We start from the raw sequence: 24238 nt of genomic DNA on the forward strand, positions 1-24238 counted from the left end.
GTATAATCGGTGAGCATGCGATACGTAAGAATATTACATATAATTCTATCAGGTTATTGCAAAGTCTGCGATATACCTTCACATGTACACGTAATAACTGATGAAAATTTATACACATCTCGCTTGCACTTCGTGTTTTGCTAATACAACAATCAAGTCGATAACTGGTAATTCAATTTTGTAATCAATATGTTCCAAAACAAATCTACAATGACTAAAGAATATCTAATACGAACATTCCGAGATTGATGCACCTGTAAACAAACATGGGGGTGCACAGACAAGCTAACCCTCTTCCAAATACATGTGTGTCTTGGACCGAGTATTCAAAGCAGTTGAAATAATCCGTAAACATCAAAGTGAATACTTGAAAATATTTTTCAAAACAGATCTACTACTATACTCTACCATGTGACACTTTTTGTCAGCAAAAGCATGTAGACCTATTTCATTTCAGAAGCTCCATGATGTCACAAAGTGATCTAATGATTCGTAACTGTATAGGAAACAATCGACTGTATATATTTCTAAGCCGTAGTAGAATAGAAATAAAGTTCTTGTTTTCTTGGATGATGAAGGAAAACCACCTCCATCTCGAAATGTTTTTTTTTTCACTCCACCTCGGAGGTTATCCTGCAACACCCATGAAAACTTGGTACTTTATTTCTTAGATAACATTCAACCACGCAAAGTTCAATTTAATTTCATAATTAGTTTCCTGTGAAAATACGTGCGGATTCTTTTACTGGTTGAAACATTCTGTCGATATGGAAAAGCATCCCGAAAATTACACACAGGCCTACAACAGCATATATTAATAGAAACACGGTTACCACAGACATTTAACTTTATGCCTTTAAATGGCGAGTGACAGGTTACTACATAATTTGACAACTCTAAAATAATGCATATAGAACAGGAAAGGAGAAAATGCCACTCTCCAGCTCCTGACTGACCACCGATGATTGAACCTATCTTAAATGTCTTCACACCTTGAAGACATCAATCCAGGTTCTTTCCCCTGGCAGGTAATTTCACCTGTTGGTTCCAAAAGTTGATCTACGGAACCAAATGTATCAGAAAGGAAGAAAATGCAACAGTCCAGACTGGGATTCGAACCTGGGCCACCTGTATCTCCAGGTAGATGCTCTACTAACTGAGGTATCTGGCCACCGGCGATCGGACCCGTCTTACCGCCACACATACAATAAAACTCATCAACACTTAGTAACCATCTGATATATTTCTATTATATCAAAATAATAACGTATCTATATTAGGAATGATAATATATCATCAATATCATATTGATGTTAAGGAACTTTATTTAACTTAGAGTCTTAGTTGGCTTTGCTGTTTGCTTTATACTGTTAGTTTTTTGATCAGACTAAGATCATGTTAGGGCATACCAACATATCTACTAGATACAGCTCACTCAGAGGCACTCTTACGTCTGTAGAATTACAAAAGGTGCTTGAAAATTTCAAAGGATTCTTTCTTATCTAGTCTCCTATGATGGTGTTCGCTTGTATTGCAGTTTCCACCTTATGCAGTAACTTGTTTTACGCCACAACTTTTCGGAAGGACCGTTTCCGTGAGGACTCCAACAGGTGACGTCTTGGGGGACTCTGCAGACCCAGTTGTATCCGGGGAGGGGTGTGGGGGTCAACAACGTCCCACACATGAGGGTTTTCCACCTCGATTTTAAGCAGCTCAGCAGCTTCCATATGACCTTTAACATACTAAATATCATAACAATTTATCAATGAAAACTTCCTTATCGTAAATATGCTGGGAATTTCCTTAAAGTAGGAGCTTGTACTTGCGTATATACATGTAATACATGTGTTAGTAAATTGCACTTTACAAACATGCAAATTTCAAAAGTTTCGACAACTTTTGCACATCAATCCTAGTGTACATGTGTCTATACAACTATTGATCTCAAATAGCAGTCACATGACATCGTAAAGTGATTGAATCAAGCTTTGTTCAACCAGACTCTTCAGAATGCAGAGAAAAGGAACAAGAGGCCCATGGGCCACATCGCTCAACTGAGTCACCTTGGCCCATATTCAAAGATTTTCCCTATATATTCGATTGTAAAACTTTGATCCTTATTGTGGTCATCCTACCCCCGGGGACCATGATTTTAACAAATTTAAATCTGCACTACATTAGGAAGTTTTCATGTACATGTAAGTGTAAAATTTTCAGGCCCAGTGATTTTTCAGAAGATTTTTCCTATATATTTGTATGTAAAACTTTGATCCCCTATTGTGGTCCCATCCTTCCCCCTGGGGCCATGATATTTACAAACTTGAATCTTCACTATGTCAGGGAAACTTTCATGTAAATTTGAACTTTCCTAGCCCAGTGGTTCTTGAGAAGATTTTTCCTAGCACATTGTATATGTATATATTTGATATGTTTGTAAAACTTTGATCCCATATTGTGGCCCCATCCTATTTCAAGGGACCATGATTTTTACAAATTTGAATCTGCACTATGTCAGGAAGTTTTCATGTAAATTTCTACTTTCCTGGCTCAGTGGTTCTTGAGAAGATCCTTAAAGATTTCCCCTATATATTTGCATGTAAAACTTTGATCCCCTATTGTGGCCTATCTTACCCCCAGGGGCCATGACTTTTACAAACTTGAATCTGCACTATGTCAGGAGGCTTTCATGCAAATGTAAACTTCTTTGGCCTAATGGTTCTTGAGAAGAATATTTGTTTCTGTATACATGATCATGTATCAATATGTAAATCTTTGACCTCTACTGTGGCCCCATCCTACCCCCTAGGCCATGATTTTAACAAACTTGAATCTGCACTATGTCAGGAAGCTTTCATGTAAATGTAAACTTTTCTGGCCAAGTGACATTTCACAAGATTTTTAAAGATTTTCCCCATATATTTGTTTGTAAAAATCTGATCCCCTATTATGGCCCCATCCTAACGTCTGGAGCCATTATTTTAACAAGCTTGAACCTGAACTATGTCAGGAAGCTTTCAAATAAATTTCAACTTTCCTGGCCCAGTGGTTCTTGAGAAGAAGATTTTCAAGAGTTTCCCTATATTTTTTGTATGTTGAACTTTGATCCCCTATTGTGGCCCCATCCTACCCCCCCCCCCCCCCCCCTCCCCATGGATCATGACCTTGATAAACTTGAATCTGAACTATGTCAGGAAGCTTTCAGGTAAATTTCAGCTCTTCTAGTCCAGTGGTTCTATAGAAGAAGGTTTTTAAATTTTAATTAAATCCTTTTGTTGCATTTTTGTGATTATCTCCCCTTTAAAGGAGCATGCATGACCCTTTATGTGAACAAACTTGAAATCCCTTCAAAAGAGTGATTTTTGCTAAATTTGGTTGAAATTGGCACTGTGGTTATAGAGAAGAAATTGAAAATGTGAAAAGTTTACAGACGGACAACAGGTGATCACAAAATCTCAATTGAGCTTTCAGGCCAGGTGAGCTAAAAAGTCGCATATATCCACGATATATTCATGAGAATATATGGCAAAGATTTTGGAGGTTTTCAATAATAATACAAGAAAAAGAATCAAGGGAAAATTGATAGATGAATGTCTTAGCAATAATACAAAACACACACATACACAAACACACATTGTAAGGAACTGCAGGTTTTGTTGTACTGGAGATACTGAGCATTAATTTTGTCGCATGCATAAAAAAAAACACAAGAGGTACTGTGAGCAATGCTCACTAAGAATACCCCCAGCTTATCCCAATCTCCCAAAGGGTGTTGTTAATAGGTATAAATTACCTCTTTCCTGAGTGTAAAAATATGGTATGCCTTTGTAGAAAAAAAAAAGAAGATATAGTCCGAACACAAATCCATGCCATAACCTATAATTTTGACCTTGAGATCAAAGGTCAAGGTCATAAAGAGGTCATGAATGTACATGACATATAGTCTCATGGTGATACACCCATGTCTTATGGTATGACTATGTCAAAACCCTATAATCAATTTTGACCTTCAGGTCAAAGTTCAAGGTCATATAGAGGTCAAGAAGGTACCCGACACATAGTCTCATGTTGATACACTCATGTGTCAAATATGGTAAGCCTATGTCAAAGAACAAAGAAGTTATGCCCAGGACACGAATCCATTGTAAAAAACCTTTAATTTTGACCTTGAGGTCAAGGGTCAAGGTCATATAGAGGTCATGAAGGTACTCAACACATTGTCTCATGGTGATCCACCTGTGTGCCAAATATGGTATGCCTAAGTCAAAGAACCCCCCCCCCCCCCAACTTCGTTTGGGGGTATAAAAAGTAATAACGTACAATATTTACAATGTAGTTTTAAATAAACTTATAACTTTACATCCTCTTAATTTGTATGATGTTGATTCAATGTTCTACAGATTCACCTACATTTAAGTCACAGACATACATGTTACATGCATCAAATATTCAAATTAACTCTGTACCTGCTGTAATGGCACTGTCGATTGGGTAGATTCCCGATTTACTGCAGAAGTACGGATCCGCACCTGGCAATAACACATAAACATAACCATTGTGTCAATTAATGCAAGGTGAAGATAATGAACAGTGATCAATCTCATAACTCCTACAAGCAATACAAAATACATGGACCCCTGGACACACCAGAGGTGGGATCAGGTGCCTTAGGCTGTTAATCTCGCTTTGCAATTGTCATACATATGTATAATTCATCAGAGACTGCACTTTTTATCTTTTTAGTTAAAACGATGCAAGGTAGCATTCATGCACATTAGGTTCATGAAAAAAAAACCAGGACAGAAATATAAAAAATAAAAAACAACCAGAATCTATACATCTCCAGTGTACTGATATTTCTATGCGAGAAGAGCAGTGCTTGCGGACTTCCTACTTACCATGTTTGAGCAGTAATTTGATGACAGGTATACTCCCCCTGCTGGCTGCGCGGTGGAGAGGAGTGTAACCCTTTTGGTTTCGTTGATTGACATCACATCCTGCATAATACATGCAACAAGAGTTTAATTTATACAATTTTCTATTCACAAATAAGTGAAATTGAATGGGATTGGGCAGCAGCCACAGCCTATTTTAGCCCTCTCCCTAGGCTATAATCTGCCAATTATAAAGTCTCCCAAATGAAGTATTGGCTGTATAAAAGTGTGCTCTTCCTAAGTAATTACTACTTTCCAACACATAAATAACTCCATTGCATAAAATTCATGCCAATTCTAATTTCAAAAAGTTAAATAACAAAAACCTTGATTTTAAAATGTTCAGAAAATCCCTTTGTTTCCCTTTGGCATCACATGACCTTGATTCTAGTTTGTATGTCCCAACATCCTCTCATCATTTCTGAAGAACCCATGTCTCTAGCAGTCCCAGTTCTAAAGTTATACAAGATTTTATGATCAAGGTCAAAGTCATTGGAGATACTTAAGTTTGTAAGTCACAACATCCTTTAATCATTTCTGGAGATTCCACTACCTGTTTCACTATTTCATTATCTGTCTCGGTTCTAAAGTAATACAGGTTTTTATGATCAAAGGTCACAGGAGTCACATGACCTTGATAATATAGCTTGTAGTTCCTATCATCCTCTTATCATCCCATTTTTTATGTTCATGGTCAGAGGTCATGGTCTCTGGATCCCTTTTGCCTTGATACTAGTTTGTAGGCCCTTTCATTCTTGTTTTATTTCCAAAGACCCCATGCAGGGCTATATCTATAATATTTGTCAATTTAAATATCTGTTGAATTTTGGAATTAATATTTTCCCATAGGGTTCCTATGTTAGACCCCATCCCCATTTGATATTCCCAAAATGTACCCTGACCCCCTTCAATCTGAAAACAAAAGCATTTCTGCACAACTAAATACACTGGCCTATAATATCCATGAATATCTAAATAAATACTTTCATCATTAAGTTACGGAGAACTGCTTTAGACATTTTTTGAGCGTCGCGCAAGAAAAGAGGAAGAAGCAGAAATATAATAAGAACTAAGCAAAAACAATAAATCTCCAAACTTCGTTTGGGAGACTTAATTACATGTGTACATGTAACTAGGAATACACACACCGACATTTAACACAACTTGAACTAGGAAAAAAATGGTTATTGATTTTCTTCCTTTTAATGTAAGTTACACATTTTATTAATGAACCCAGGAAGGGTGTGGATTTCAAGGAACAGTCATAGACTTGGGAAATGTTGAAAACAAACAACCCCTTCTGTTAGTTTCAATTATATAATGCATCTCCTAGATTTTAGGATACCATTACATGGAATTCATGGCTTGTTCTATGGACTGTCACATGTCAGATCTTCAATATAGACGCTTATTCTATGGGTATATTTGAAGGCATGTTTCACTTTGAATACCACGTGAACTTGAAAACAAGAGGTGTATAGGTCCGAGTATCATTGAATACAGAAGCAGACATGAAGGTGTTAATAATTGTGAGATGGTGTAAGTGTGAACTGGGTGCCATTGTCGTTTTGGGCGATATTAATTTGTTTGGTTTGATTCTGGTCGTAATCAATCTTTGTGCCAAATATGAACCGCTAATACTAGTATCTCCCAATTACCAGTTCATACATGTATCTCTCAATTACTAGTACCTCCTAAGTACTATTGACTGTGGTGAGCCTGACAAATATTTCTCTTTTCTAGTTTAATTCAAAATTACAGCTGAACTTCGTTATCTCAAACACCGATGTCTCGAATACCATGGATATGTCAAAATGATATTTAGAAGTCCCAACCACTTATTCATCAATTATTTTACCCTCGATGTCATATCTCAAATCATCGGAAGTTTTTTCTCGGTCCCAGGATGATCAAGTTCAAGATAACAATTAAGATTTTACTGTATTTCATTTGTAAGTTGAATATCAGTAGACTAGTATATGAAAGCCTAGATGTTAGTTACACGAGATCAGTGAGTAATTCTAGCTTCTGTCTCGACTTACCTACTTTGATGAGATCAGTGAGTAATTCTAGCTACCTGCTTTGGTGAGATCAGTGAGTAATTCTAGCTGCCTGCTTTGATGAGATCAAAGAGTAAGTCTTGGCTTACCGAGATCAGTGAGTAATTCTAGCTTGACTGTCTCTACCTGCTTCGATGAGATCAGTGAGTAATTCTAGCTCTGTCTTGACTTATCTGCTTTGATCAGAGATCAGCGAGTAATTCTAGCTTGACTGTCTCAGCTTACCTGCTTTGATGAGATCAGTGAGTAATTCTAGCTTGACTGTCTCAGCTTACCTGCTTTGATGAGATAAGTGAGTAATTCTAGCTCGGCTGTCTCAACTTACCTGCTTTGATGAGATCAGTGAGTAATTCTAGCTCCTGTCTCGGGGAATTGAGAACACCATAAGTGGCAAGGTACAGTGAGGTGTCCCCAGACGAGGTTGTCATATTCACATTAGCTCCTAAACAGCAAAAGTAATCGTTTTAGATCTAGAACATTCACAAAGTTTTTCATTAAGAAAAATATGTTACTACCAGGCAATGTATTGCTAAAATTTCAAGTAGTAAAATGTGCTCAAAAGAAATTTTAATCATAAATAGCAGTCTTATTAGAGGCATAATTAGCAGTCTTATTAGAGGCAGAACTGCAGCTTTTTGGAGGAAAATTGAGATAGACCACCCCCCCCCCCCCCCCCCCCCCCCCCCCCCCCCCCCCCCCCAAGAAGAGCCATAGTTCTGTAAGCTACATCATACATGTACCTCTCTCAATCATGTATGAAATCAACCCTCTTCTCCCACTCAGACAGGCACACTGAAACAAAGAGAGATTTTAAGTTAATATAAGAGAATGAAAATGCATCAATATCGATATTAAGAAGATGCAAGATCTCAATGCATGATTCAGATGATATTCAATACGATAAATGATTCAATATCAATATATATATCATATTGTATATCAACAAGACGGAAAAACTGAACATTCTGAATCAGATATTGATATGATATCATCAAGACAGGAAATCTCAACAATAGTGACTCCATATCGATACGACACATCTACAGTGTTCCCTCAATATACAGGTATTGCCAACTTAAGTTCAAAACAAATTTCGGCAATAAAGCGGGTGTGGCATTTATTATGTAGTGAATTTTACCATTACAGACAATTCACTGAGCAGTCAAAAGAAATTCAAGTCTGTAAATTAATTTGGGCTCCATTCTGTTTAAACATTTAGATTATCTTCAGTTTAATTCAGCAATTATTTGTAATGAACCTGAACACCTGAATACCTTCCAGTCTGTCACACTTCACCGCACCGCTCTTAAGGTATATGTGTGAATACCAAGTATATGTGCCGAGCGAAGCGAGGGACCAAATCAAGTGGCGAGAGAAAAGTTTAACAACATACTAATTAGTACGTTTCACATGAGAAATGAAAACTCTTTGTGGTCTCTATTTAATTATTAAAACCCTTCCGTATTTTTTATCCTTTAATCAAGATCATCAGCATTTACATTGATTGGTGCAATTTTGTATTGGCTAGCTGGGTTTGATAATTTGTGCCCTCAAGGGGAGTTTACCTGTATTTAACAGCCAGGTGAGGGTGCACTGTGAGTAGTTTTCAAGTATTATTAGGTTTTGCATTGCAAAATCTTTCATTTGTATTGCATCCGAGGGATTGTTTATTTTGATTTGTTACGAAGGATTTCATTAGTTTAGGTCCCACTTATATTTAGCCGTCACCAGCTGTAGGTGACGTACCACAAATAGACTTACTATGCTACATATTTTAGATAGCAATGCGTATGGGAAAGTATAATTTACTATATTTACGTCTGAGGTTTGATGCAGCAATGACACGAGTAGAACTCGAACATGCGACTTCACGGTTACGAACCAAAGAGTATATCACTGAACTACCGCGATTGGTTCCATATAAGGACTAGTTGAACATACATGTAGCTAGCAATGAGGAATCTTGCGCTGGGAGTCCCCCCCCCCCCCCCCCCCCCCTTTACAAATGATATTTTGTATATAGATGTCGAAAAAAGCATGCATGTATGTTTTATTTTGTCAGAACCCACTTGTTCCAGGGGACTTCCAGGGGCGGATCCAGGAATTGTGGTTACGGGGGCGCCACTTTATGAGGCAGGGGGTCTGGGGCCACCTTGAGACGGCCCCAGTGGGTCCAGGGCGAAGCCCTGATAGGGTCTAGGGGGCTTTGCCCCCGGAAGCTCCTGGATTTTACAGATTTTTATAGGGCTTGAAATATGTCATTTTTTAATAAAAGGAAATTAATAAAATGACGCAAATTTTAAGGGTTTCTGGAAAAATTAAGTAATTCAAGAAATCGGCTATTGGTACTTTGCGGAACGGAACCGATTGTGGGGTACCCTAAGGGGGAATCCACTGTAAAAAGAAGTTGGTTGTAAAAATAAAATACTGGACTTTAAACTTCTAGTTATATACATAATTGTGTCCACTAATGCTGGTCTATGAAAAGTATAGAGTTGTAAAAGAGAATACCGGGCTTTAAAGTTTTATTTGTCAAAGATTTTGTCATTTATTTCTCCGGGAATTGAAGAAATTATTGCTTCTTTTATCGTTTAATACATTTTTCTAAACAAGACACCAAGATTTACCTTAAATTTGAAAATTTTGAGGGGGGGGGGCGGTTGCGCCCCCTCATATCCGCCACTGACTTCGCCCCCACCCCCTCGACCAAAGTTTTGCACTGGACTCACTAGGGATCTTAAGACAGTCCCCAGACATCCAGCAGTTTACTGCATCCTTTCGTTCAGAATGATCTAGATCAGCCAGTGGTTAAATAGGAGACTAGTTTGAATATGCTGATCACATTAGATGCATAAAAGCGATCAACTAATGGGGGGTTGGGGGGTTGTTACGCCATTACACTTAGCAAATACGGTACATTCCTGCGAAACGTGGCTCCTGAACTTTACTTCTTCAACATCTCGCGCAGTACCAAATTCGATAAACGATAACTTAAGATTAATCCATTGAACAAACTCGATGTTAACAATTGGTGGGGACCCAAGGGCCGAATTAAGTCCCCCGAATCTACTGAATTCTGACTAAATAAAAATAAGCATTCTTTTATGGACAGTTCTATTTTTTAAAAAAATGATCGGGGGGGGGGATTTGCCATTACTAGAGCTTGCTACACATTTTTAAAAATAACTAGTCCTCCATGGACCTGGTCGCGGTACCTCAGCAATATATCGCTTGGTTTGTAGGCAAAAGGTCGTGAGTTCGAGAACCGTTACTGTCATTGCCACATCAAGCCTAAGACATAAACAAAGACAGTGATTGCTCCTTTGCCAAACACTCGGCATTTAAAAGTAAGAATCACGGGTCTTTCCGTAATGACCTTAAAAACAGATACTCCGTATCGCTGCACAGGCGTTGGCACAATAAAGAACCATCATTGCTACGGCCCTGTGTGCTGAGCACGTCTACATATGTAGTACATTAGTGATGTTAACTAATGAAATCCTTCGTAACAAATCAAAATAAACATTCCCTGGATACAATACAAATGAAAAATTATACAATGCAAATGGAAATATAGAATACAAATGGAAAATTATAGAATAGAAATAGAAAACATACAATACAAATGGAAAATTATACAATACAAATGGAAATTATACAATGCAAATGAAAAATTATACAATGCAAATGGAAAATATAGAATACAAATGGAAAAGATCAAATATTGCAACGTTTGACATGCCATATGTCTTATATTTTGTTTCTGTTGGTCGCCAAAGCCAACCCAAATTTTTCTTTTAATATTCAATGCTCCATACTAAATCTGGTAAATGACACATTGTATTCAGAAAGCTCAATGCCCTTCCTTGATTATTACCAATCATTGATTATTATTGGTCTAATAATTAGAAATACAAAGGCACGGTTACCCAACCATAAAGCTTAGACTTGGGGTGTACCAAGTTATTTGGTACACACAAAAATCTTTTGTTCGAAGTGTAAAACATGTACTAATGAATGTTAGGTAATTGGCATTATTATTAATGGTAAACCCTATAAAATTTGACCAATTGTCTGTGAGAATCAGTGGCATATGGCAATTATATGCAGGGTTTAATACCATTTACAACGGGGGTGTCATGGGAAGAAATCTGTTCTTTAGGATTTTCAGGCAATAAACAGGGGTTGCATTATAACAAAGGGGCAGAAGAGGGCAATATATTGAGGGAGCACTGTATACACACCTTTAGGATTACAGCCTCAGTGCAAAACCCAGTATATATAGTTGAAATAGTAGATATTGTACTGATATTTTTTTTCAATATTGTTGTATAGATGTACATCATGTCTTAATGGACATAGCTCAGAATAAATAATTTTTTACATACCAGAAATAGAGAGAGTCCATTAGTTGGCATAACATAATTTACATCATATCCATATCTCTCAACCAACTTCACTACTGCTTCTGTGTGACCAGGTTCATATGCAGTCTAAATAAAGGTATAAAAAGTTCACAAATTATTCTGACAAAAACTAATAAATATTTGTTCAGAATTCTGTTATTCCAAAATGTAAATCTAAAATGGTAAAATCATTAAAACACTAATTCCAGGGCATTTGACGGGACGTTTGGGTGATGATGTTTGCATATATACATGTACATGTATATCATTGAAAGGAGAAGAATTAAAAGGACTTGGGAGCCTATTTTACCAAGGAGATTCTCATGAAGTTTAGAAAGCAAGCAGCTTAAATTCCAAAACATTCACTCTGAGAGGGCAGAAAACTATGATTATATGGAATCAATATATATATATTGACCATGCTCCCACTGGAACTCAAATTCTGGTACTGCTACCCTTAGTTGAGAACAAATGAACATGAATCTTACATACTAATTAACAAAACAATGGAAAATTTAATCAAATAAAAGTTCTTTTTAACCTTTTTGGCTAAAAAAAAATCACCTGATATAAACAAAGACAAATTGTAGTATTCAAAAGTACTCCAAATGTAACAGGAAGGGAGAAAATGAAATGGATCAGACTGGGATTTGAACTTGGGCCTCCTAAATCTCTAATTGATTTAAATGAAGGTGCTTCATATGTGCACTGAGCTACATATATTTGGCCACCGGTGCATGATCAAACCCGCCCGGGCATCTGACAGCCACATTCCTCTCATCTTAAACTTTATGTTTTCACACCTTGAAGACATCAACCCAGAATCTAAATCATCTGGCAGGTATTTTCTCCAGTCGGTTCCAGGGGCTGGTCTTACGGCACCAAATGTAACATAGGAAAGGAGAAAATTTATGGCTGGACCGGGAATCAAACCAGGGATGCCTGCATTAAAAGGCAGGTGCTCTAACCACTAAGCTACCCAGGATGATAACCACGATCCAATTATAGAACTAGCTACAGTATCCTCCCTCCTTAATAAATTGTCTTCACCCTCCTTGCAGATTTTTTTTTTATTCTTGGCAGGAATTTCACCTAAAGTCCATGGGTGGCCCATGACACCAAATGTAGTACATCTATAGGAAAGAAAATTCAATAGACCAGATCAGGACATGAAGCCGGGCCTCCTGAATCTCTATACATATACATGTACAGAAGCTTCTTTTATACACGAGTAATGGGTAACCAATATTTGCATATATTTGTGAGACTTAGTCTTGAAAGTTTCTTGGTTTTATTTATCACTTTTCACTCTCTATTTAAATCAGATACACTGTAAATGTGAATAGTCCTTAAAATTTGTAGTTCATGTATAAAGCTCATGAGTTTACTGTCTGAGCCCTTCTCATAAATTGCAAGACACTTAAATTAAATTAACACATATTATGCCATATTTATCAAGCACTTGTGTAATGTACATTTGTAAGTAATCTTGAATACTACCACAAATCAATTAAAGTGAGGGAAGGATCTAGTACAATGTAAATTACATACTTTACATGTACATTGTATAAATACAACTCATAATCTTTACCTTTGCCAGATCAAACACACTCCAATCATACATTGAATTGGATCCCGCAGGAGGGAAAATGTGATTATTGCGGTATCTTGAAACTGTTCAAAAAGAATGCAAACTTTAAAGCACTGTTTTCTTAGTTAAATACATGTTATCATATTTATACATTGACAGCTATAGTATGCTAAACTTACAAAAGAACTGATGAAGACAAAAAGAGAAAGGGTTCTCAATATGAATAATACTTAGAGAAGTGCAACAGGAAGGGAGAAAATGCAGAGGAGAAGACCAGAATTCAAACATGGGCCCCCTGAATTATCTAGTTAGGTGCTCTACTAACTGAGCTATCTTACCGCAAGCAATCGAACCCGTCCAACTACCACAGAACTACAAAACTAAATTATGGATAAATACACTGTACATGCTTAACAGCTAGTCTTGAATTACAACTAGAGAATATGCTAAAGATATATCCTAGTAACAGCCAGATGAAACTTTAACAAAAGGCCCACAGGCCTTATCGGTCACCTGAATACTAGTGAAAAAGTATCACTACTTCCATGGGCTATGAAATCTAAAAAAAATTTCCTGTTCTGAATATCTAAGCTAAATTCTAATGTTCAGCAACAGTATAAAACAAGATGTGTTCTTACAACTTCACTGCCCTCAAAAGTGCATACACTGATCAATGTCTTTAAATAATAGGTGTATTAACATTAAAACTTCAAAAGATATTCATACTAATTTGGACTCATCCTAAAGTCATAACCCTGGATTGTGAAATTCACCATTTTTTGTACATCCTTTTCTGCTATTCCTAAGTATGCATTTAGATTTTATACAGTATCAGCAAACTTACACATAAATACTATATATTCTAAGTTTGGCCCCACCCTGGGGTCAAAACCCTTACTCTGGGGAAAATCAAATTTACAATTTTGATAAAAGACTACCTGCTCTATCCATTTAGTATCAAAAGCACTAAAGAAAAAGTTATTTAAGTGTTTTACACATAAACACTATATAACAAGTTTGGCCCCGACCTGGGGTCAGAACCCCTACCCCGGGGATCATGAAATTTACAATTTTGGTAGAGCCCTTCCTGCTCTACTCACTAGATGCATTTAGTTTTTCTTATATGTGTGTGGTTCTTGACAAGAAGATTTTTGAAAATTTGTCATTTTTGGGCAGTTTTTGCCCTGCCCCATAGGCTCCAGGGGTGCAAGAATCCAGAAATTTACAATTTATGTTCCCTTTGTTCCACATATGTTTCATACCAAATTTGAAAAGAATTGGAATGATAGTTATCAAGAAGTTAAAATTGTTTATTGTTCACACATTTAATAACTGATCATTTTGGCCCCACCCTGATACCTAAACCCCTACCCCTGGGATCATCAAATTTACAATTTTTGGTAAAGGACTACCCATTCTTTCTAAATATCTATTTACTTTCAATTTAGTATCAATAGCACTAAAGAAGATGTTATTTAAGTGTTTTCCACATATACACTATATAACAAGTTTGGCCCCGCCTTGGGGTCAGAACCCCTACCCTGGGGATCATGTTTACAATTTTGTAGAGGCCTTCCTGCTCTACACCACTATGCATTTAGTTTTTCTTAAATGTGTGTGGTGCCCCGCCCCTAGGGTTCCAGGGGTGCTGGAGTCCTGAAATTTACAATTTATGTCTCCCTTGTCCCAATGATGCTTCATAACAAATTTGAAAAGAAATGGACTGGTAGTTATTAAGAAGAAGTTAAAAATGTTCAATTGTTAACGCACGATGGACGAAAACCAATTGCAAATAGGTCCCCTGAGTTTACTCAGGTGACCTAAAAATATGCTGTGGAGCCCTCAGGCAAATAGCAAAACAGATTTTGGCTGTCAAATACATAATTTCTAAGTGAAAAAGAGATTATAAAAAGTCTAAGACCTTCTCAGCAGCACTGCATGAGTTAAGTCCGTAATCAGAAAAATGGAGTTTCAGCTGTTAAATTTCTTACTAATGAAAATTAGTTGGCGTTTTCCATAATCTGTTTATACAGTCCCTGAAACAATGCACTTTCCCACTTGAACTGAATGAACACAGAGTGAAATATGTGTGAATGCTGAATGCAACTTGGTTAACACTGAACAGTGGGTGAATGCCGCTAGAACACAAATGGAGCACAAACGTAAAGTCAATGATGAGTGAACAGTGAACAATTCATTAAGAATATCTAGGGAGAAAATGCAACAGACCAGACCGTGATTCAAACCCGGGTTCCTTGAATCTCCAGCCAGGTGCTATACCAACTGAGATATTTGGCAAATGCCGAACGAACCTGTCTGGCTGCCACATTAATTCCTCCCTCCTTAAATGTCTTCACACTCAAAGATACATATATATCAACCTAGGATCTTTTTCCCTGGCAGTGATTTTCACCTGTCAGTTCCAGGGGCTGGTCAATTGCACTTTTTTTAACAGATTGAAGGAAGAAAATGCAACAGACCAGACCGGTATTCAAACCCAGGCTTCCTAAATCTCGATCCAGTCAGGAGCTCTACTAACCGAGTTATCTGGTTACCATCGATCAAACCTGTCTGACTGTGACACAAGTAAATAAATAAAGACACATGCAATGTCATGAGAAATATGATATTGGTGGGGGTCCAGCAATAATATTCCCAATGCTACACCCAAATCAATCAAGATTGTTTTGTCTGGGATGATAATAAAAATATCATGTTCAGACATCATTAGAAAATCTGGGCTAAAAATATGCAATTTTGAAAAAAATCCCACATTGTTCCAGGGACTAGGGGTGAAACGATGCATCGCGATGTGGCCAAATTGCGATGTAGTGGTCTCGATTCGATGTTCGATTTATTCGGGGTCTGTTTCAGTTCAATACGGTTCTAAAATCATAGCACACATTGCTCTTGATAACACAGTTTCTGATTAGCCAATGGAATTGAAAATTGCCCCATCAACATACGAGTAAATTTTGCTGTATCAAAATGGATGCAGTCGAGTTGAGAAATGCACCCCCAATGTATAAATCCTGGGTATAGCGACATTTCGGCTTTAGGACAAGTGATAAGAGTGTTGCTGTATGTTAAACGGTTTTACATTATGTAGAATTTATTTGCAGAGAGCAATAAATACAACAAAACATAAAAAAATCTTAGCATTATAAAGAATTTGGTACATGCTATTGTATCAAATCGAAAATCATCGAATCGAGACTAAAGTTTCGAAAATCGAATCGAATCGAGAAACTGCTGTATCGTTTCACCCCTAGTTCCTACTTACTGTAATATTCCCCTGCCATCCAAACTTCCATACATTTTGGTAGAAATTTTAGAAGCTTGGGTCAATTAAAGCAAACAATTAAAACGCAACAGACATTTAAGGTTAATACATACGAGCTACCTTTTATGCATGTAAGCAGACAAATAATCATAGACAACGTGCAGAAAAGAAGGACTAGCTTGGTTTCCGGTTGGAGTGTACTCAGGATCTGCAATATATACTCCAAAGATTTGGCGCCTACATCTAAGATCCCATCGACTACTTTACTGCCATTTTCATGAAGTAATAATATATAATGGAAAGCAAGAGAGAAGAGGTATTGTCGGTCCAAGATTAGTCCAAATGGCCAGCCAGAGTCTGAAATGTAAAATTTCAAGGCATGTTTTATTAAAAGCTTTTAACTTAAGGAACTGGTGTCATTGATAATGTATAAAATTGCGTTTAAAATTTGTTTTAACATGTACCCAAATTCCCTACGCATGCATGTGCAAGGTGAAGATAACGAACGGTGATCAATCTCATAACTCCTACAAGCAATACAAAATAGATATAGTTGGGCAAACACGGACCCCTGGACATATATATATGCATTTTATAGATAAGATAAGATAAGTTTATTCCAATTTTGGGCCCAGAGGGCATAACAGTAAGACAGTTTATAAAGAAGGAAATTCAAACTAGAACTGTCCTAATGGGACTAATACCCCCCGCGGGGCATATAAGATGATGGGAAATATTTAATGCAAGCAGTTATTGGATATTTTCACATTATCTACAGGGCAATCAATGTGAATCAGAAAATGTCCGTAACTTCCATAACTGTTAAAATATTTCAATGAAAATAGAAGATGCACAACTACATTATATATATAAGATGAGAATAAAGTTTGAATCAAATCTGTTCAACAGTATTAGAATTAAACTCTGGACAAAGTGCGCAACCCCCAAAATGAAAAGAAAATGTGCGTAACTTCTATAACTGTTAAAATATTTCAATGAAAATAGGAGATGCACAACTACATAATATATAGAAGATGTGCATAAAGTTTGAATGAAATATGTCCAGCGGTAGTAGAAATAAACTTCGGACAAATTGCGTCTACGGACAAACGGACGATCGACAGACAGACGGACGGACGGACAGAGTGATTCCAGTATACCCCCCAAACTTCGTTTGCGGGGGGTATAAAAAGAAAGAAAGTTTACAACATTATATATATAACTACAGGTTACATAGACTGCAAACTGCATGTGGATGCAACATGTTGGGAAAACAAGTACATTATATATGAATTGCTAATCATGTATATATACAAGTAAATGGACAGTATCAGTATTATACCAATATATGAATAATAAACTATAATGATTTTTGCAGTTTTAAAGCATCACTTCTTTTTCTGAAAGTTTGCACTAAATATTCACTCAATTTGACAATTACTGGTTTGTCTTCATTAATCATCAACCAAGTAAATTTGTCCTTATTTGTTAGATAGATAAAAATTTTGTTGAGCTGCATGTATATACCATTAAAAAACATATTTCTCTCTTCAACAATAGAATGGACAATCAGTAAGGAAATGAAATTCATCTTCTACACAATTAAGGTTACATAATTCACATATATTCTTTTGTTTCTTTCTATTAAAGAAATCTTCTGGCCAGAATTGGTTTTTGTAAATTCATATCTTCCTCTTTCAATTCGAAGGTCATGTGCACTAATTCGAAATCTACATAGAGTTTTTCTTAATTTTAGGGATCCTAAAAATATATAACTTTCCATAGTAAAGTTTTCTTTATACGAAAAATATGTTGTGAGTTTTCCTGATTTCTGACCCTCTTCACGTCGTTTTGACCAGTAATTAAAGTAAAAATTGTTTCCGTACCTGATTCTTCATTTGTTTTTTTGAAAAATGATAATTTGAAATTTTTACAATTGGGCACCAAAATGCCCATTTTTTCCTTAAAATAATTAATGTTTTTGTACCAACAATTTATATTATATGAATTCAGATTGATATTCTCTGTATAAGCACTGTATAACAGTGATGATTATGGGCAATCCTCAAGTCTATGCCAATGTAGTAAAATACTTTGGATTATAGAGCAGAACATAGGATATCTACCCAATTCAGAGATTATTGCAATATTAGTACTTCTTTTACCGTCACCCAGTAGATGTTTACAAAACTTAATATTCAGGTTTTTTAAATATATCATATAAATCTCTGTCTTTTTCCAGCAATTGCATGTTGAAAGTGTTCCCCATATCTCGCAGCCATACAAGGCGATGGGTTTTACTATATGGTCAAAAAGATGCAAAAATGTTTTAATTGGTGGATCGATAGATTTGATGTCTTTATAAAGTTTGAATGAGGCCTTAAGAGCATTATTGTATAGATCAGATCATTTGCTTCCTTGAATGAACCACAGGAGGATAATATTACTCCTAGATATTTATATTTGTTAGTACATTCAATACATGTTTTATGTATATATATTGTCTGACCAGATGAGGGCTACTATTAAAGCACTGGTTTACATCTGCAATGTTGACAGCTGGTTGGTGCATATTATCAACTTTTATATATTGAAAACGTGTGTAATATTACTAAGTTTTGACAATCCATTACTGACAAATATATGTTTTTATATTCATACATATTTAGATCTTTGATGCACCCCTTTATTTAAACCACTACACAAAGGTACACTTACAATTTATATACCTTGGGGGCTTTGGTCATGGATCTGAGTGTGGTCATTTTGTATGAAGGGTTTTTATTGGTCAGTGACAGTGTTCTGAAGGTCTTCAGGTACTTACTGGACATTTGGTCCAGTAATGGTTGAGATATTACCGGACCAAATCACATTTTACCAGACAAAAATTTTATAGGCAAAGTTAATTCCCAATTGTGGCCCCACCCTACACTTGGGGGCCATGATTTTGACAAACTTGAATTTACATAATATCAGGAACGCTCTTACAATTTCATGTAAATTTGAACCATTGAGTAGTTCTTGAGAAGATTTTTAAAGACGTTCCCTATATATTCCCATGTAAACCTTTGAACTCCTAACCTCCCGGGGCCATGATTTTAACAAACTTGAAATTTGAATCTGCACTATGTCAGAAAGCTTTCATGTTTGCATTTTCTGGCTCAGAATGGCATCAGCGACGTACTTTATTAGCCCGAGCATTTCACTTCAGATTCGTCAGTGGAGTAAACTTTTCCAATCCGTGTTCAACACCAGTGTTATGAAATACACGTTTTTTTTTAAAACTCAAACAATTCGCGTAACTCAAATTCAAATCAAACGTGCCCATGTTGTTTAAGTACATATATGTACTTCTTGATCAGAGTATAGTTTAAATGCTTTATTTACCTGTTATCTATTACCTAATTCAAATGCTTCAAAGACATCTGTAGTTCCACGGGATATTGCTCAATTAATTGTTTTATCAACCTCTCGGGGGAATTGCAGATGATTGCAAGTTTGATAAATTAATTTGAGTTAGACGCAAGTTTCTACACATTTTCTTTTTGCAATGACTAAAGAACAGAATAAATTTTGGGACATATCTTATCTTGTATTTCATTGGGAAAAAATTATCGGACACTTGGTCTTTATTTGTATTTGATGACTTTGTTCAAAATGAGCAATTAGATATTTAGTTTAATTTATGAAAGTGATTTTACATAACATTGTACATTCAATGGTACTTTATTGAATTATAGAGTCAATCCTTGAATCCTGATATCATATGTTTTCCGAGCTGTAAATTTACTGAGGGAAGATTCTTCCCATAGAAGGGTATGACAATATTATTGTTTTATTTCATTAATTTTTATGAATGTTCACGAGAGAAATACTATTTTGCAAAATGATGTATCTTTAGAGTTATCTCCCTTAAATGATAAGCGTATCTTGATGGCAATCAGTAGGATTAAATATCGTTTAGCATAGGCTTATTGATTGTTAAGTTAGTATTACATCGTTGTTTTATCATATTTCAGGACTATCTTTATAGAGATATATTGTCTATTCCACCACTGAATCCAAATAAATATATATTGAGACCTGGACCCTACAGGCGTAATTCGTCAGTCATTCTTGTTGGGAGAAACCCTGTTACACGTGTATGATATCTCAAGGTATCCAATCGGTATATTTCAAGGTATCCAACCAACAATTTCCCAATCAATTGATTATAATCAATGTCAGAGCTCCACATAAGGTGCGTATCAGCGTAAATACTCTTTAAATTTTACCAAATACGCAATATAAGTTGAAAATCATGCGTACAATTACGCATTAGCGAATGTAAATACGCTTTACACTAGCTCCCAAAGTAATGCGTATTAGTCCGTGTATTTGTGATACATGTAGTATGATATAAATATGAATTATCTATTCATATGAATTGAGGTTAGCCCAGGGCTTGATCATACATGTACATGATATTTAGCGCTTAGTGAAATACGTGTTTTGATGACAATCACAATTTTGAAAAGTTGGAAGAGTTAACTCAAAACACTATTATATAAGCCTACTTGTTATACTTTCTTTCTTTAAAGAGTTACTGTGCGGTCAAAAGCACAGAAAAAAAACCTTGTATTATCAATCGTGGACGAATGATATACATAATTTGATCATAATCATGTGACTGAGTGTTTGACATATTCAAATTCAATGCATCAATGATAAGTATCAAATTCCCAATGACAATGAATAGTTTTAATAAAAAAGAACTGCAAAGGATTTTCCCCATAAATAGCTGGAGCAGCCTTTTAGTGTAAACTTTAAGTCAAAGTTTAACGGAAGAAGTATCGTTTATCTGGTGACATCTTCTGTGCAAAAGAGCAAAGATAATCAGTAAATTAATAAAACACACTTTTGAATTTTTCTGAAAAGCATTAAATACTCATTGATTTGAAAATCAGGGAGTAAATACTCTTTGTGGTGAAAAATTATCTGGAGCTCTGAATGTCACATAATTAAAAACTTCATCACAAAAGAAAGATACATACAAATTGACTCATGATGAGAAATTTTAAATTTGATAAGAATTAAATAAAAAAACATCTGTGAACGTAAATTAACATGAAAAAGTGTAGATATGGTAGTATAGGAGAGAGGAGAAAATCTTTGGCTGGACCGGGAATCGAACCCGGGACCCCTGCATTACCGTACTAGTCAGGTGCTCTAACCACTGCATGAGCTATCCAGGCCGATGTCCACGGTCCGTAAAGCCCTAATTACTACAATATCAATGAACGGTGATCAATCTCATAAATTATACGACAAAGAATAAAAACTCGGAAAATAGCTATCAATCAAACCTGATCCCACCTTTGGTGTTTCCAGGTCTCCAACCAACCTGCTAAGAAACACCAAAGGTGGGATCAGGTCATCTTAGGAGTCTCAACAAATACCCAAATATAGTAGACTCTGGGGTATCTTTTTATTCTTTTATTTTGAGTTCACTGGGATATTCCAGAGATTGAGAACGAAAGTGATAATCAGACATGGGAGAGAATGAGTCACAAGAGTGACAATGGAGACTAACAGTTTATAATGCTAAATAACATCATATTAGAAAATGCTATTAAACAATATGTTTTGAATTGTCACATTCACTACTGATTAAAAATATACAAATTCAGGTTTTTTTTCTTCAGTTTACAGGTAAATTTTTAAATTTGTCTCAGGTAGATTGACTAATTTCTTCATGTACACAGGATATTTCATATAATGTCTGGTAGGTTTTACTTAAATTTCTTTTGCAAACTCTAACCAGGTTAGATTAGGCCCTCAGTACCCCTTGCTTGTCATAAGAGGCGATTAAATGGGGCCGGTCGATGCGCGGTCCTTCAGATGAGACCGCAAAAACCGAGGCCCCGTATTCACAGCAGTTTTGACACGATAACCCCCCGCTCAAAGACCATGAGCACCGAGCATAGGCCTAAATTTTGCAGCTTTTCACCGGCAATGGTGAAGTCTCCTTATGAGTAAAAAATTCTCTGTGGGACATTTACAACAATATAAAATCAATCAAAAGAAATTCTATAAGGGGAGACAACTCAATTAGATTTTTTCAAATTAAAAAATCACTACGAAAAGAAATAATTTAAGTTTCTGACATTTATCCTCCTCTATCTTCTAAAAATTAGGGGTGAAGCGATGCATCGCGATGCGGCCGAATTGCGATGTAGTGGCCCTGATTCGATGTTCGATTTATTCGGGGTCTGTTTTGGTTCGATACGGTTTTAAAATCATAGCACACATTGCTCTTGATAACACGGTTTCTGATTAGCCAATGGAATTGAAAATTACCCAATCAACATACAAGTAAACTTTGCTGTATCAAAATGGACGCAGTCGAGTTGAAAAATGCACCCCCAATGTATAAATCCTGGGTATGGCGACATTTCGGCTTTAGGACAAGTGATAAGAGTGTTGCTCTATGTTAACGTTTTTACATTATGTAGAATTTATTTGCAGAGAGCAATAAATACAATGAAACATGAAAAAATCTTAGCATTATGAAGAGTTTAGTACATGCTATTGTATCGATTCGAAAATCATCGAATCGAGACTAAAGTATCAAAAATCGAATCGAATCGAGAAGGTACTGTATCGTTTCACCCCTACTAAAAATCAGACATTTTAACTTAAATTCCACATGACATCTTATGCTACGTACAATATTGTATTTTGTTTGAATGAAAATTATGCATTCATAAATAAACACCATAATGCTGATCTGATCTTTTTCTGAGTAGAGTATATACTTTAAATATCATTATAAAGAGTTTCCTCGACTTGCTTTCTGATCGATATTGCTCCCGACAACTTAATTGTTTGGGTAACACATAATTATAATTTTATACCTTGATGGGGGAGAGGGTGACATTTTTAAGCCATGTTCATGTGTGTGACAAAGCACAGGTAACTGAATTTTAATCAATAAAAAGATATATAATAGAGAGAGAGACAGAGACAGAGAGAGAAGAGAGAGGGAGAGAAGTCTTACAATTTCCTATAATTTACAGGCCTTAAGGGCGAGTTCAAAAGATCGATGTCGGATAAAAATCTAATTCAAATAGTTAGGGGGAGGGAGGATAAAATCCCATAAGTTTCTGTCATCTGACATCCATTACACTTTAGTGAAAAAAGACAAGCGACTGTTAAAAATCACATAATTATACAGTGATTTTTTTAGGCCCATTTTGGGTCCGAATTTCGGCCCTTTCCCCTCCTAAAAATTGCCAATTTTCCCCCCAATTTATCTTGCATTTTTCCCAATAATAAAATTATGAAAGGAAAATGTATTTGATAAGAATAAACATTCACTGTGAATTATATACATCAGACTTAACAAAGAGTAATGGGAATGATGATTTGGATAGAATAGTTGAAAATGTTAAAAGGTTAAAGAAAATTAAATGTGTAAAAGAAAGATAATATAATGTTTGATATGATTTTAAAACGTGTTTATTTACGATAATTTATATAGATCTAATTAGTTTTTTGTCAGACCTCGCCCCTTAGTTTGATCTGTGGACAAAGTATGTAACAAAACTCAGTTTAAATTATGTTTATTTTTTTATTGGGGCACAGGGGCTTGCACTTGCTACAAAAAAAGTACAGGGGCAACGAATGAACTAACCGTTTTAAAGTATAGTAAAATTACATCAGGTTTATATTGGTCTTAGCCTAACTAATGCCGCATCATATGTAAAACAGACTTGATTCTCTTCTGACAGTCTGAACGTTGGTAACTTTAATTTACCTGTGGAGTTTGTCATGACCAGTGCCCCGCAAGCAGCCGATATTCAGTGACGTCATATGTGCTAGCATTGGAAGTTTCGAACGCGATATAACCGTATGCTCGTCTATATGTATAATATTGCATAATGTTATAATATTAAGCTATATTGTATAAAAATATTTAGTTAGGT

The 24238-nt window shown here is 35.9% G+C and overlaps 1 protein-coding gene across 2 annotated transcripts; it reads right to left on the reverse strand.

The window, feature by feature from the left end:
• Positions 1 to 376: 376 nt before the first annotated feature.
• On the reverse strand, positions 377 to 24198 carry LOC125666840 (ankyrin-1-like). 2 transcript variants are annotated; one of them, XM_056152016.1, is made up of 10 exons: positions 24070 to 24112; positions 16736 to 16798; positions 16392 to 16628; positions 12989 to 13071; positions 11380 to 11484; positions 7732 to 7783; positions 7317 to 7433; positions 4896 to 4994; positions 4464 to 4526; positions 1232 to 1732 (listed from the first exon to the last, which is right to left on the reverse strand). In XM_056152016.1, exons 1-10 carry the CDS (start codon positions 24083 to 24085, stop codon positions 1563 to 1565), a joined length of 1005 nt encoding a protein of 334 aa, XP_056007991.1. In that variant the 5' UTR covers positions 24086 to 24112; the 3' UTR covers positions 1232 to 1562. The 2 variants fall into 2 exon arrangements, with proteins under 2 accessions (XP_048756124.1, XP_056007991.1); XM_048900167.2 differs by lacking the exon at positions 16736 to 16798 and having other exon boundaries at positions 377 to 1732; positions 24070 to 24198.
• Between the last annotated feature and the right edge of the window lie 40 nt (positions 24199 to 24238).

This window comes from Ostrea edulis, chromosome 10 (genome assembly GCF_947568905.1).
Source record: "Ostrea edulis chromosome 10, xbOstEdul1.1, whole genome shotgun sequence".
Classification (NCBI taxonomy): Eukaryota; Metazoa; Mollusca; class Bivalvia; order Ostreida; family Ostreidae; genus Ostrea; species Ostrea edulis.

Bases quoted from the DNA above. Each gene is read 5' to 3' on its own strand.
- LOC125666840 (XM_056152016.1), bottom strand. The intron at 13,072-16,391 runs GTAGCTCGTATG...CTTTTTGAACAG, and splicing joins TCTGCTTACATGCATAAAAG to TTTCAAGATACCGCAATAAT. The intron at 1,733-4,463 runs GTACAGAGTTAA...AGTATGTTAAAG, and splicing joins CGACAGTGCCATTACAGCAG to GTCATATGGAAGCTGCTGAG.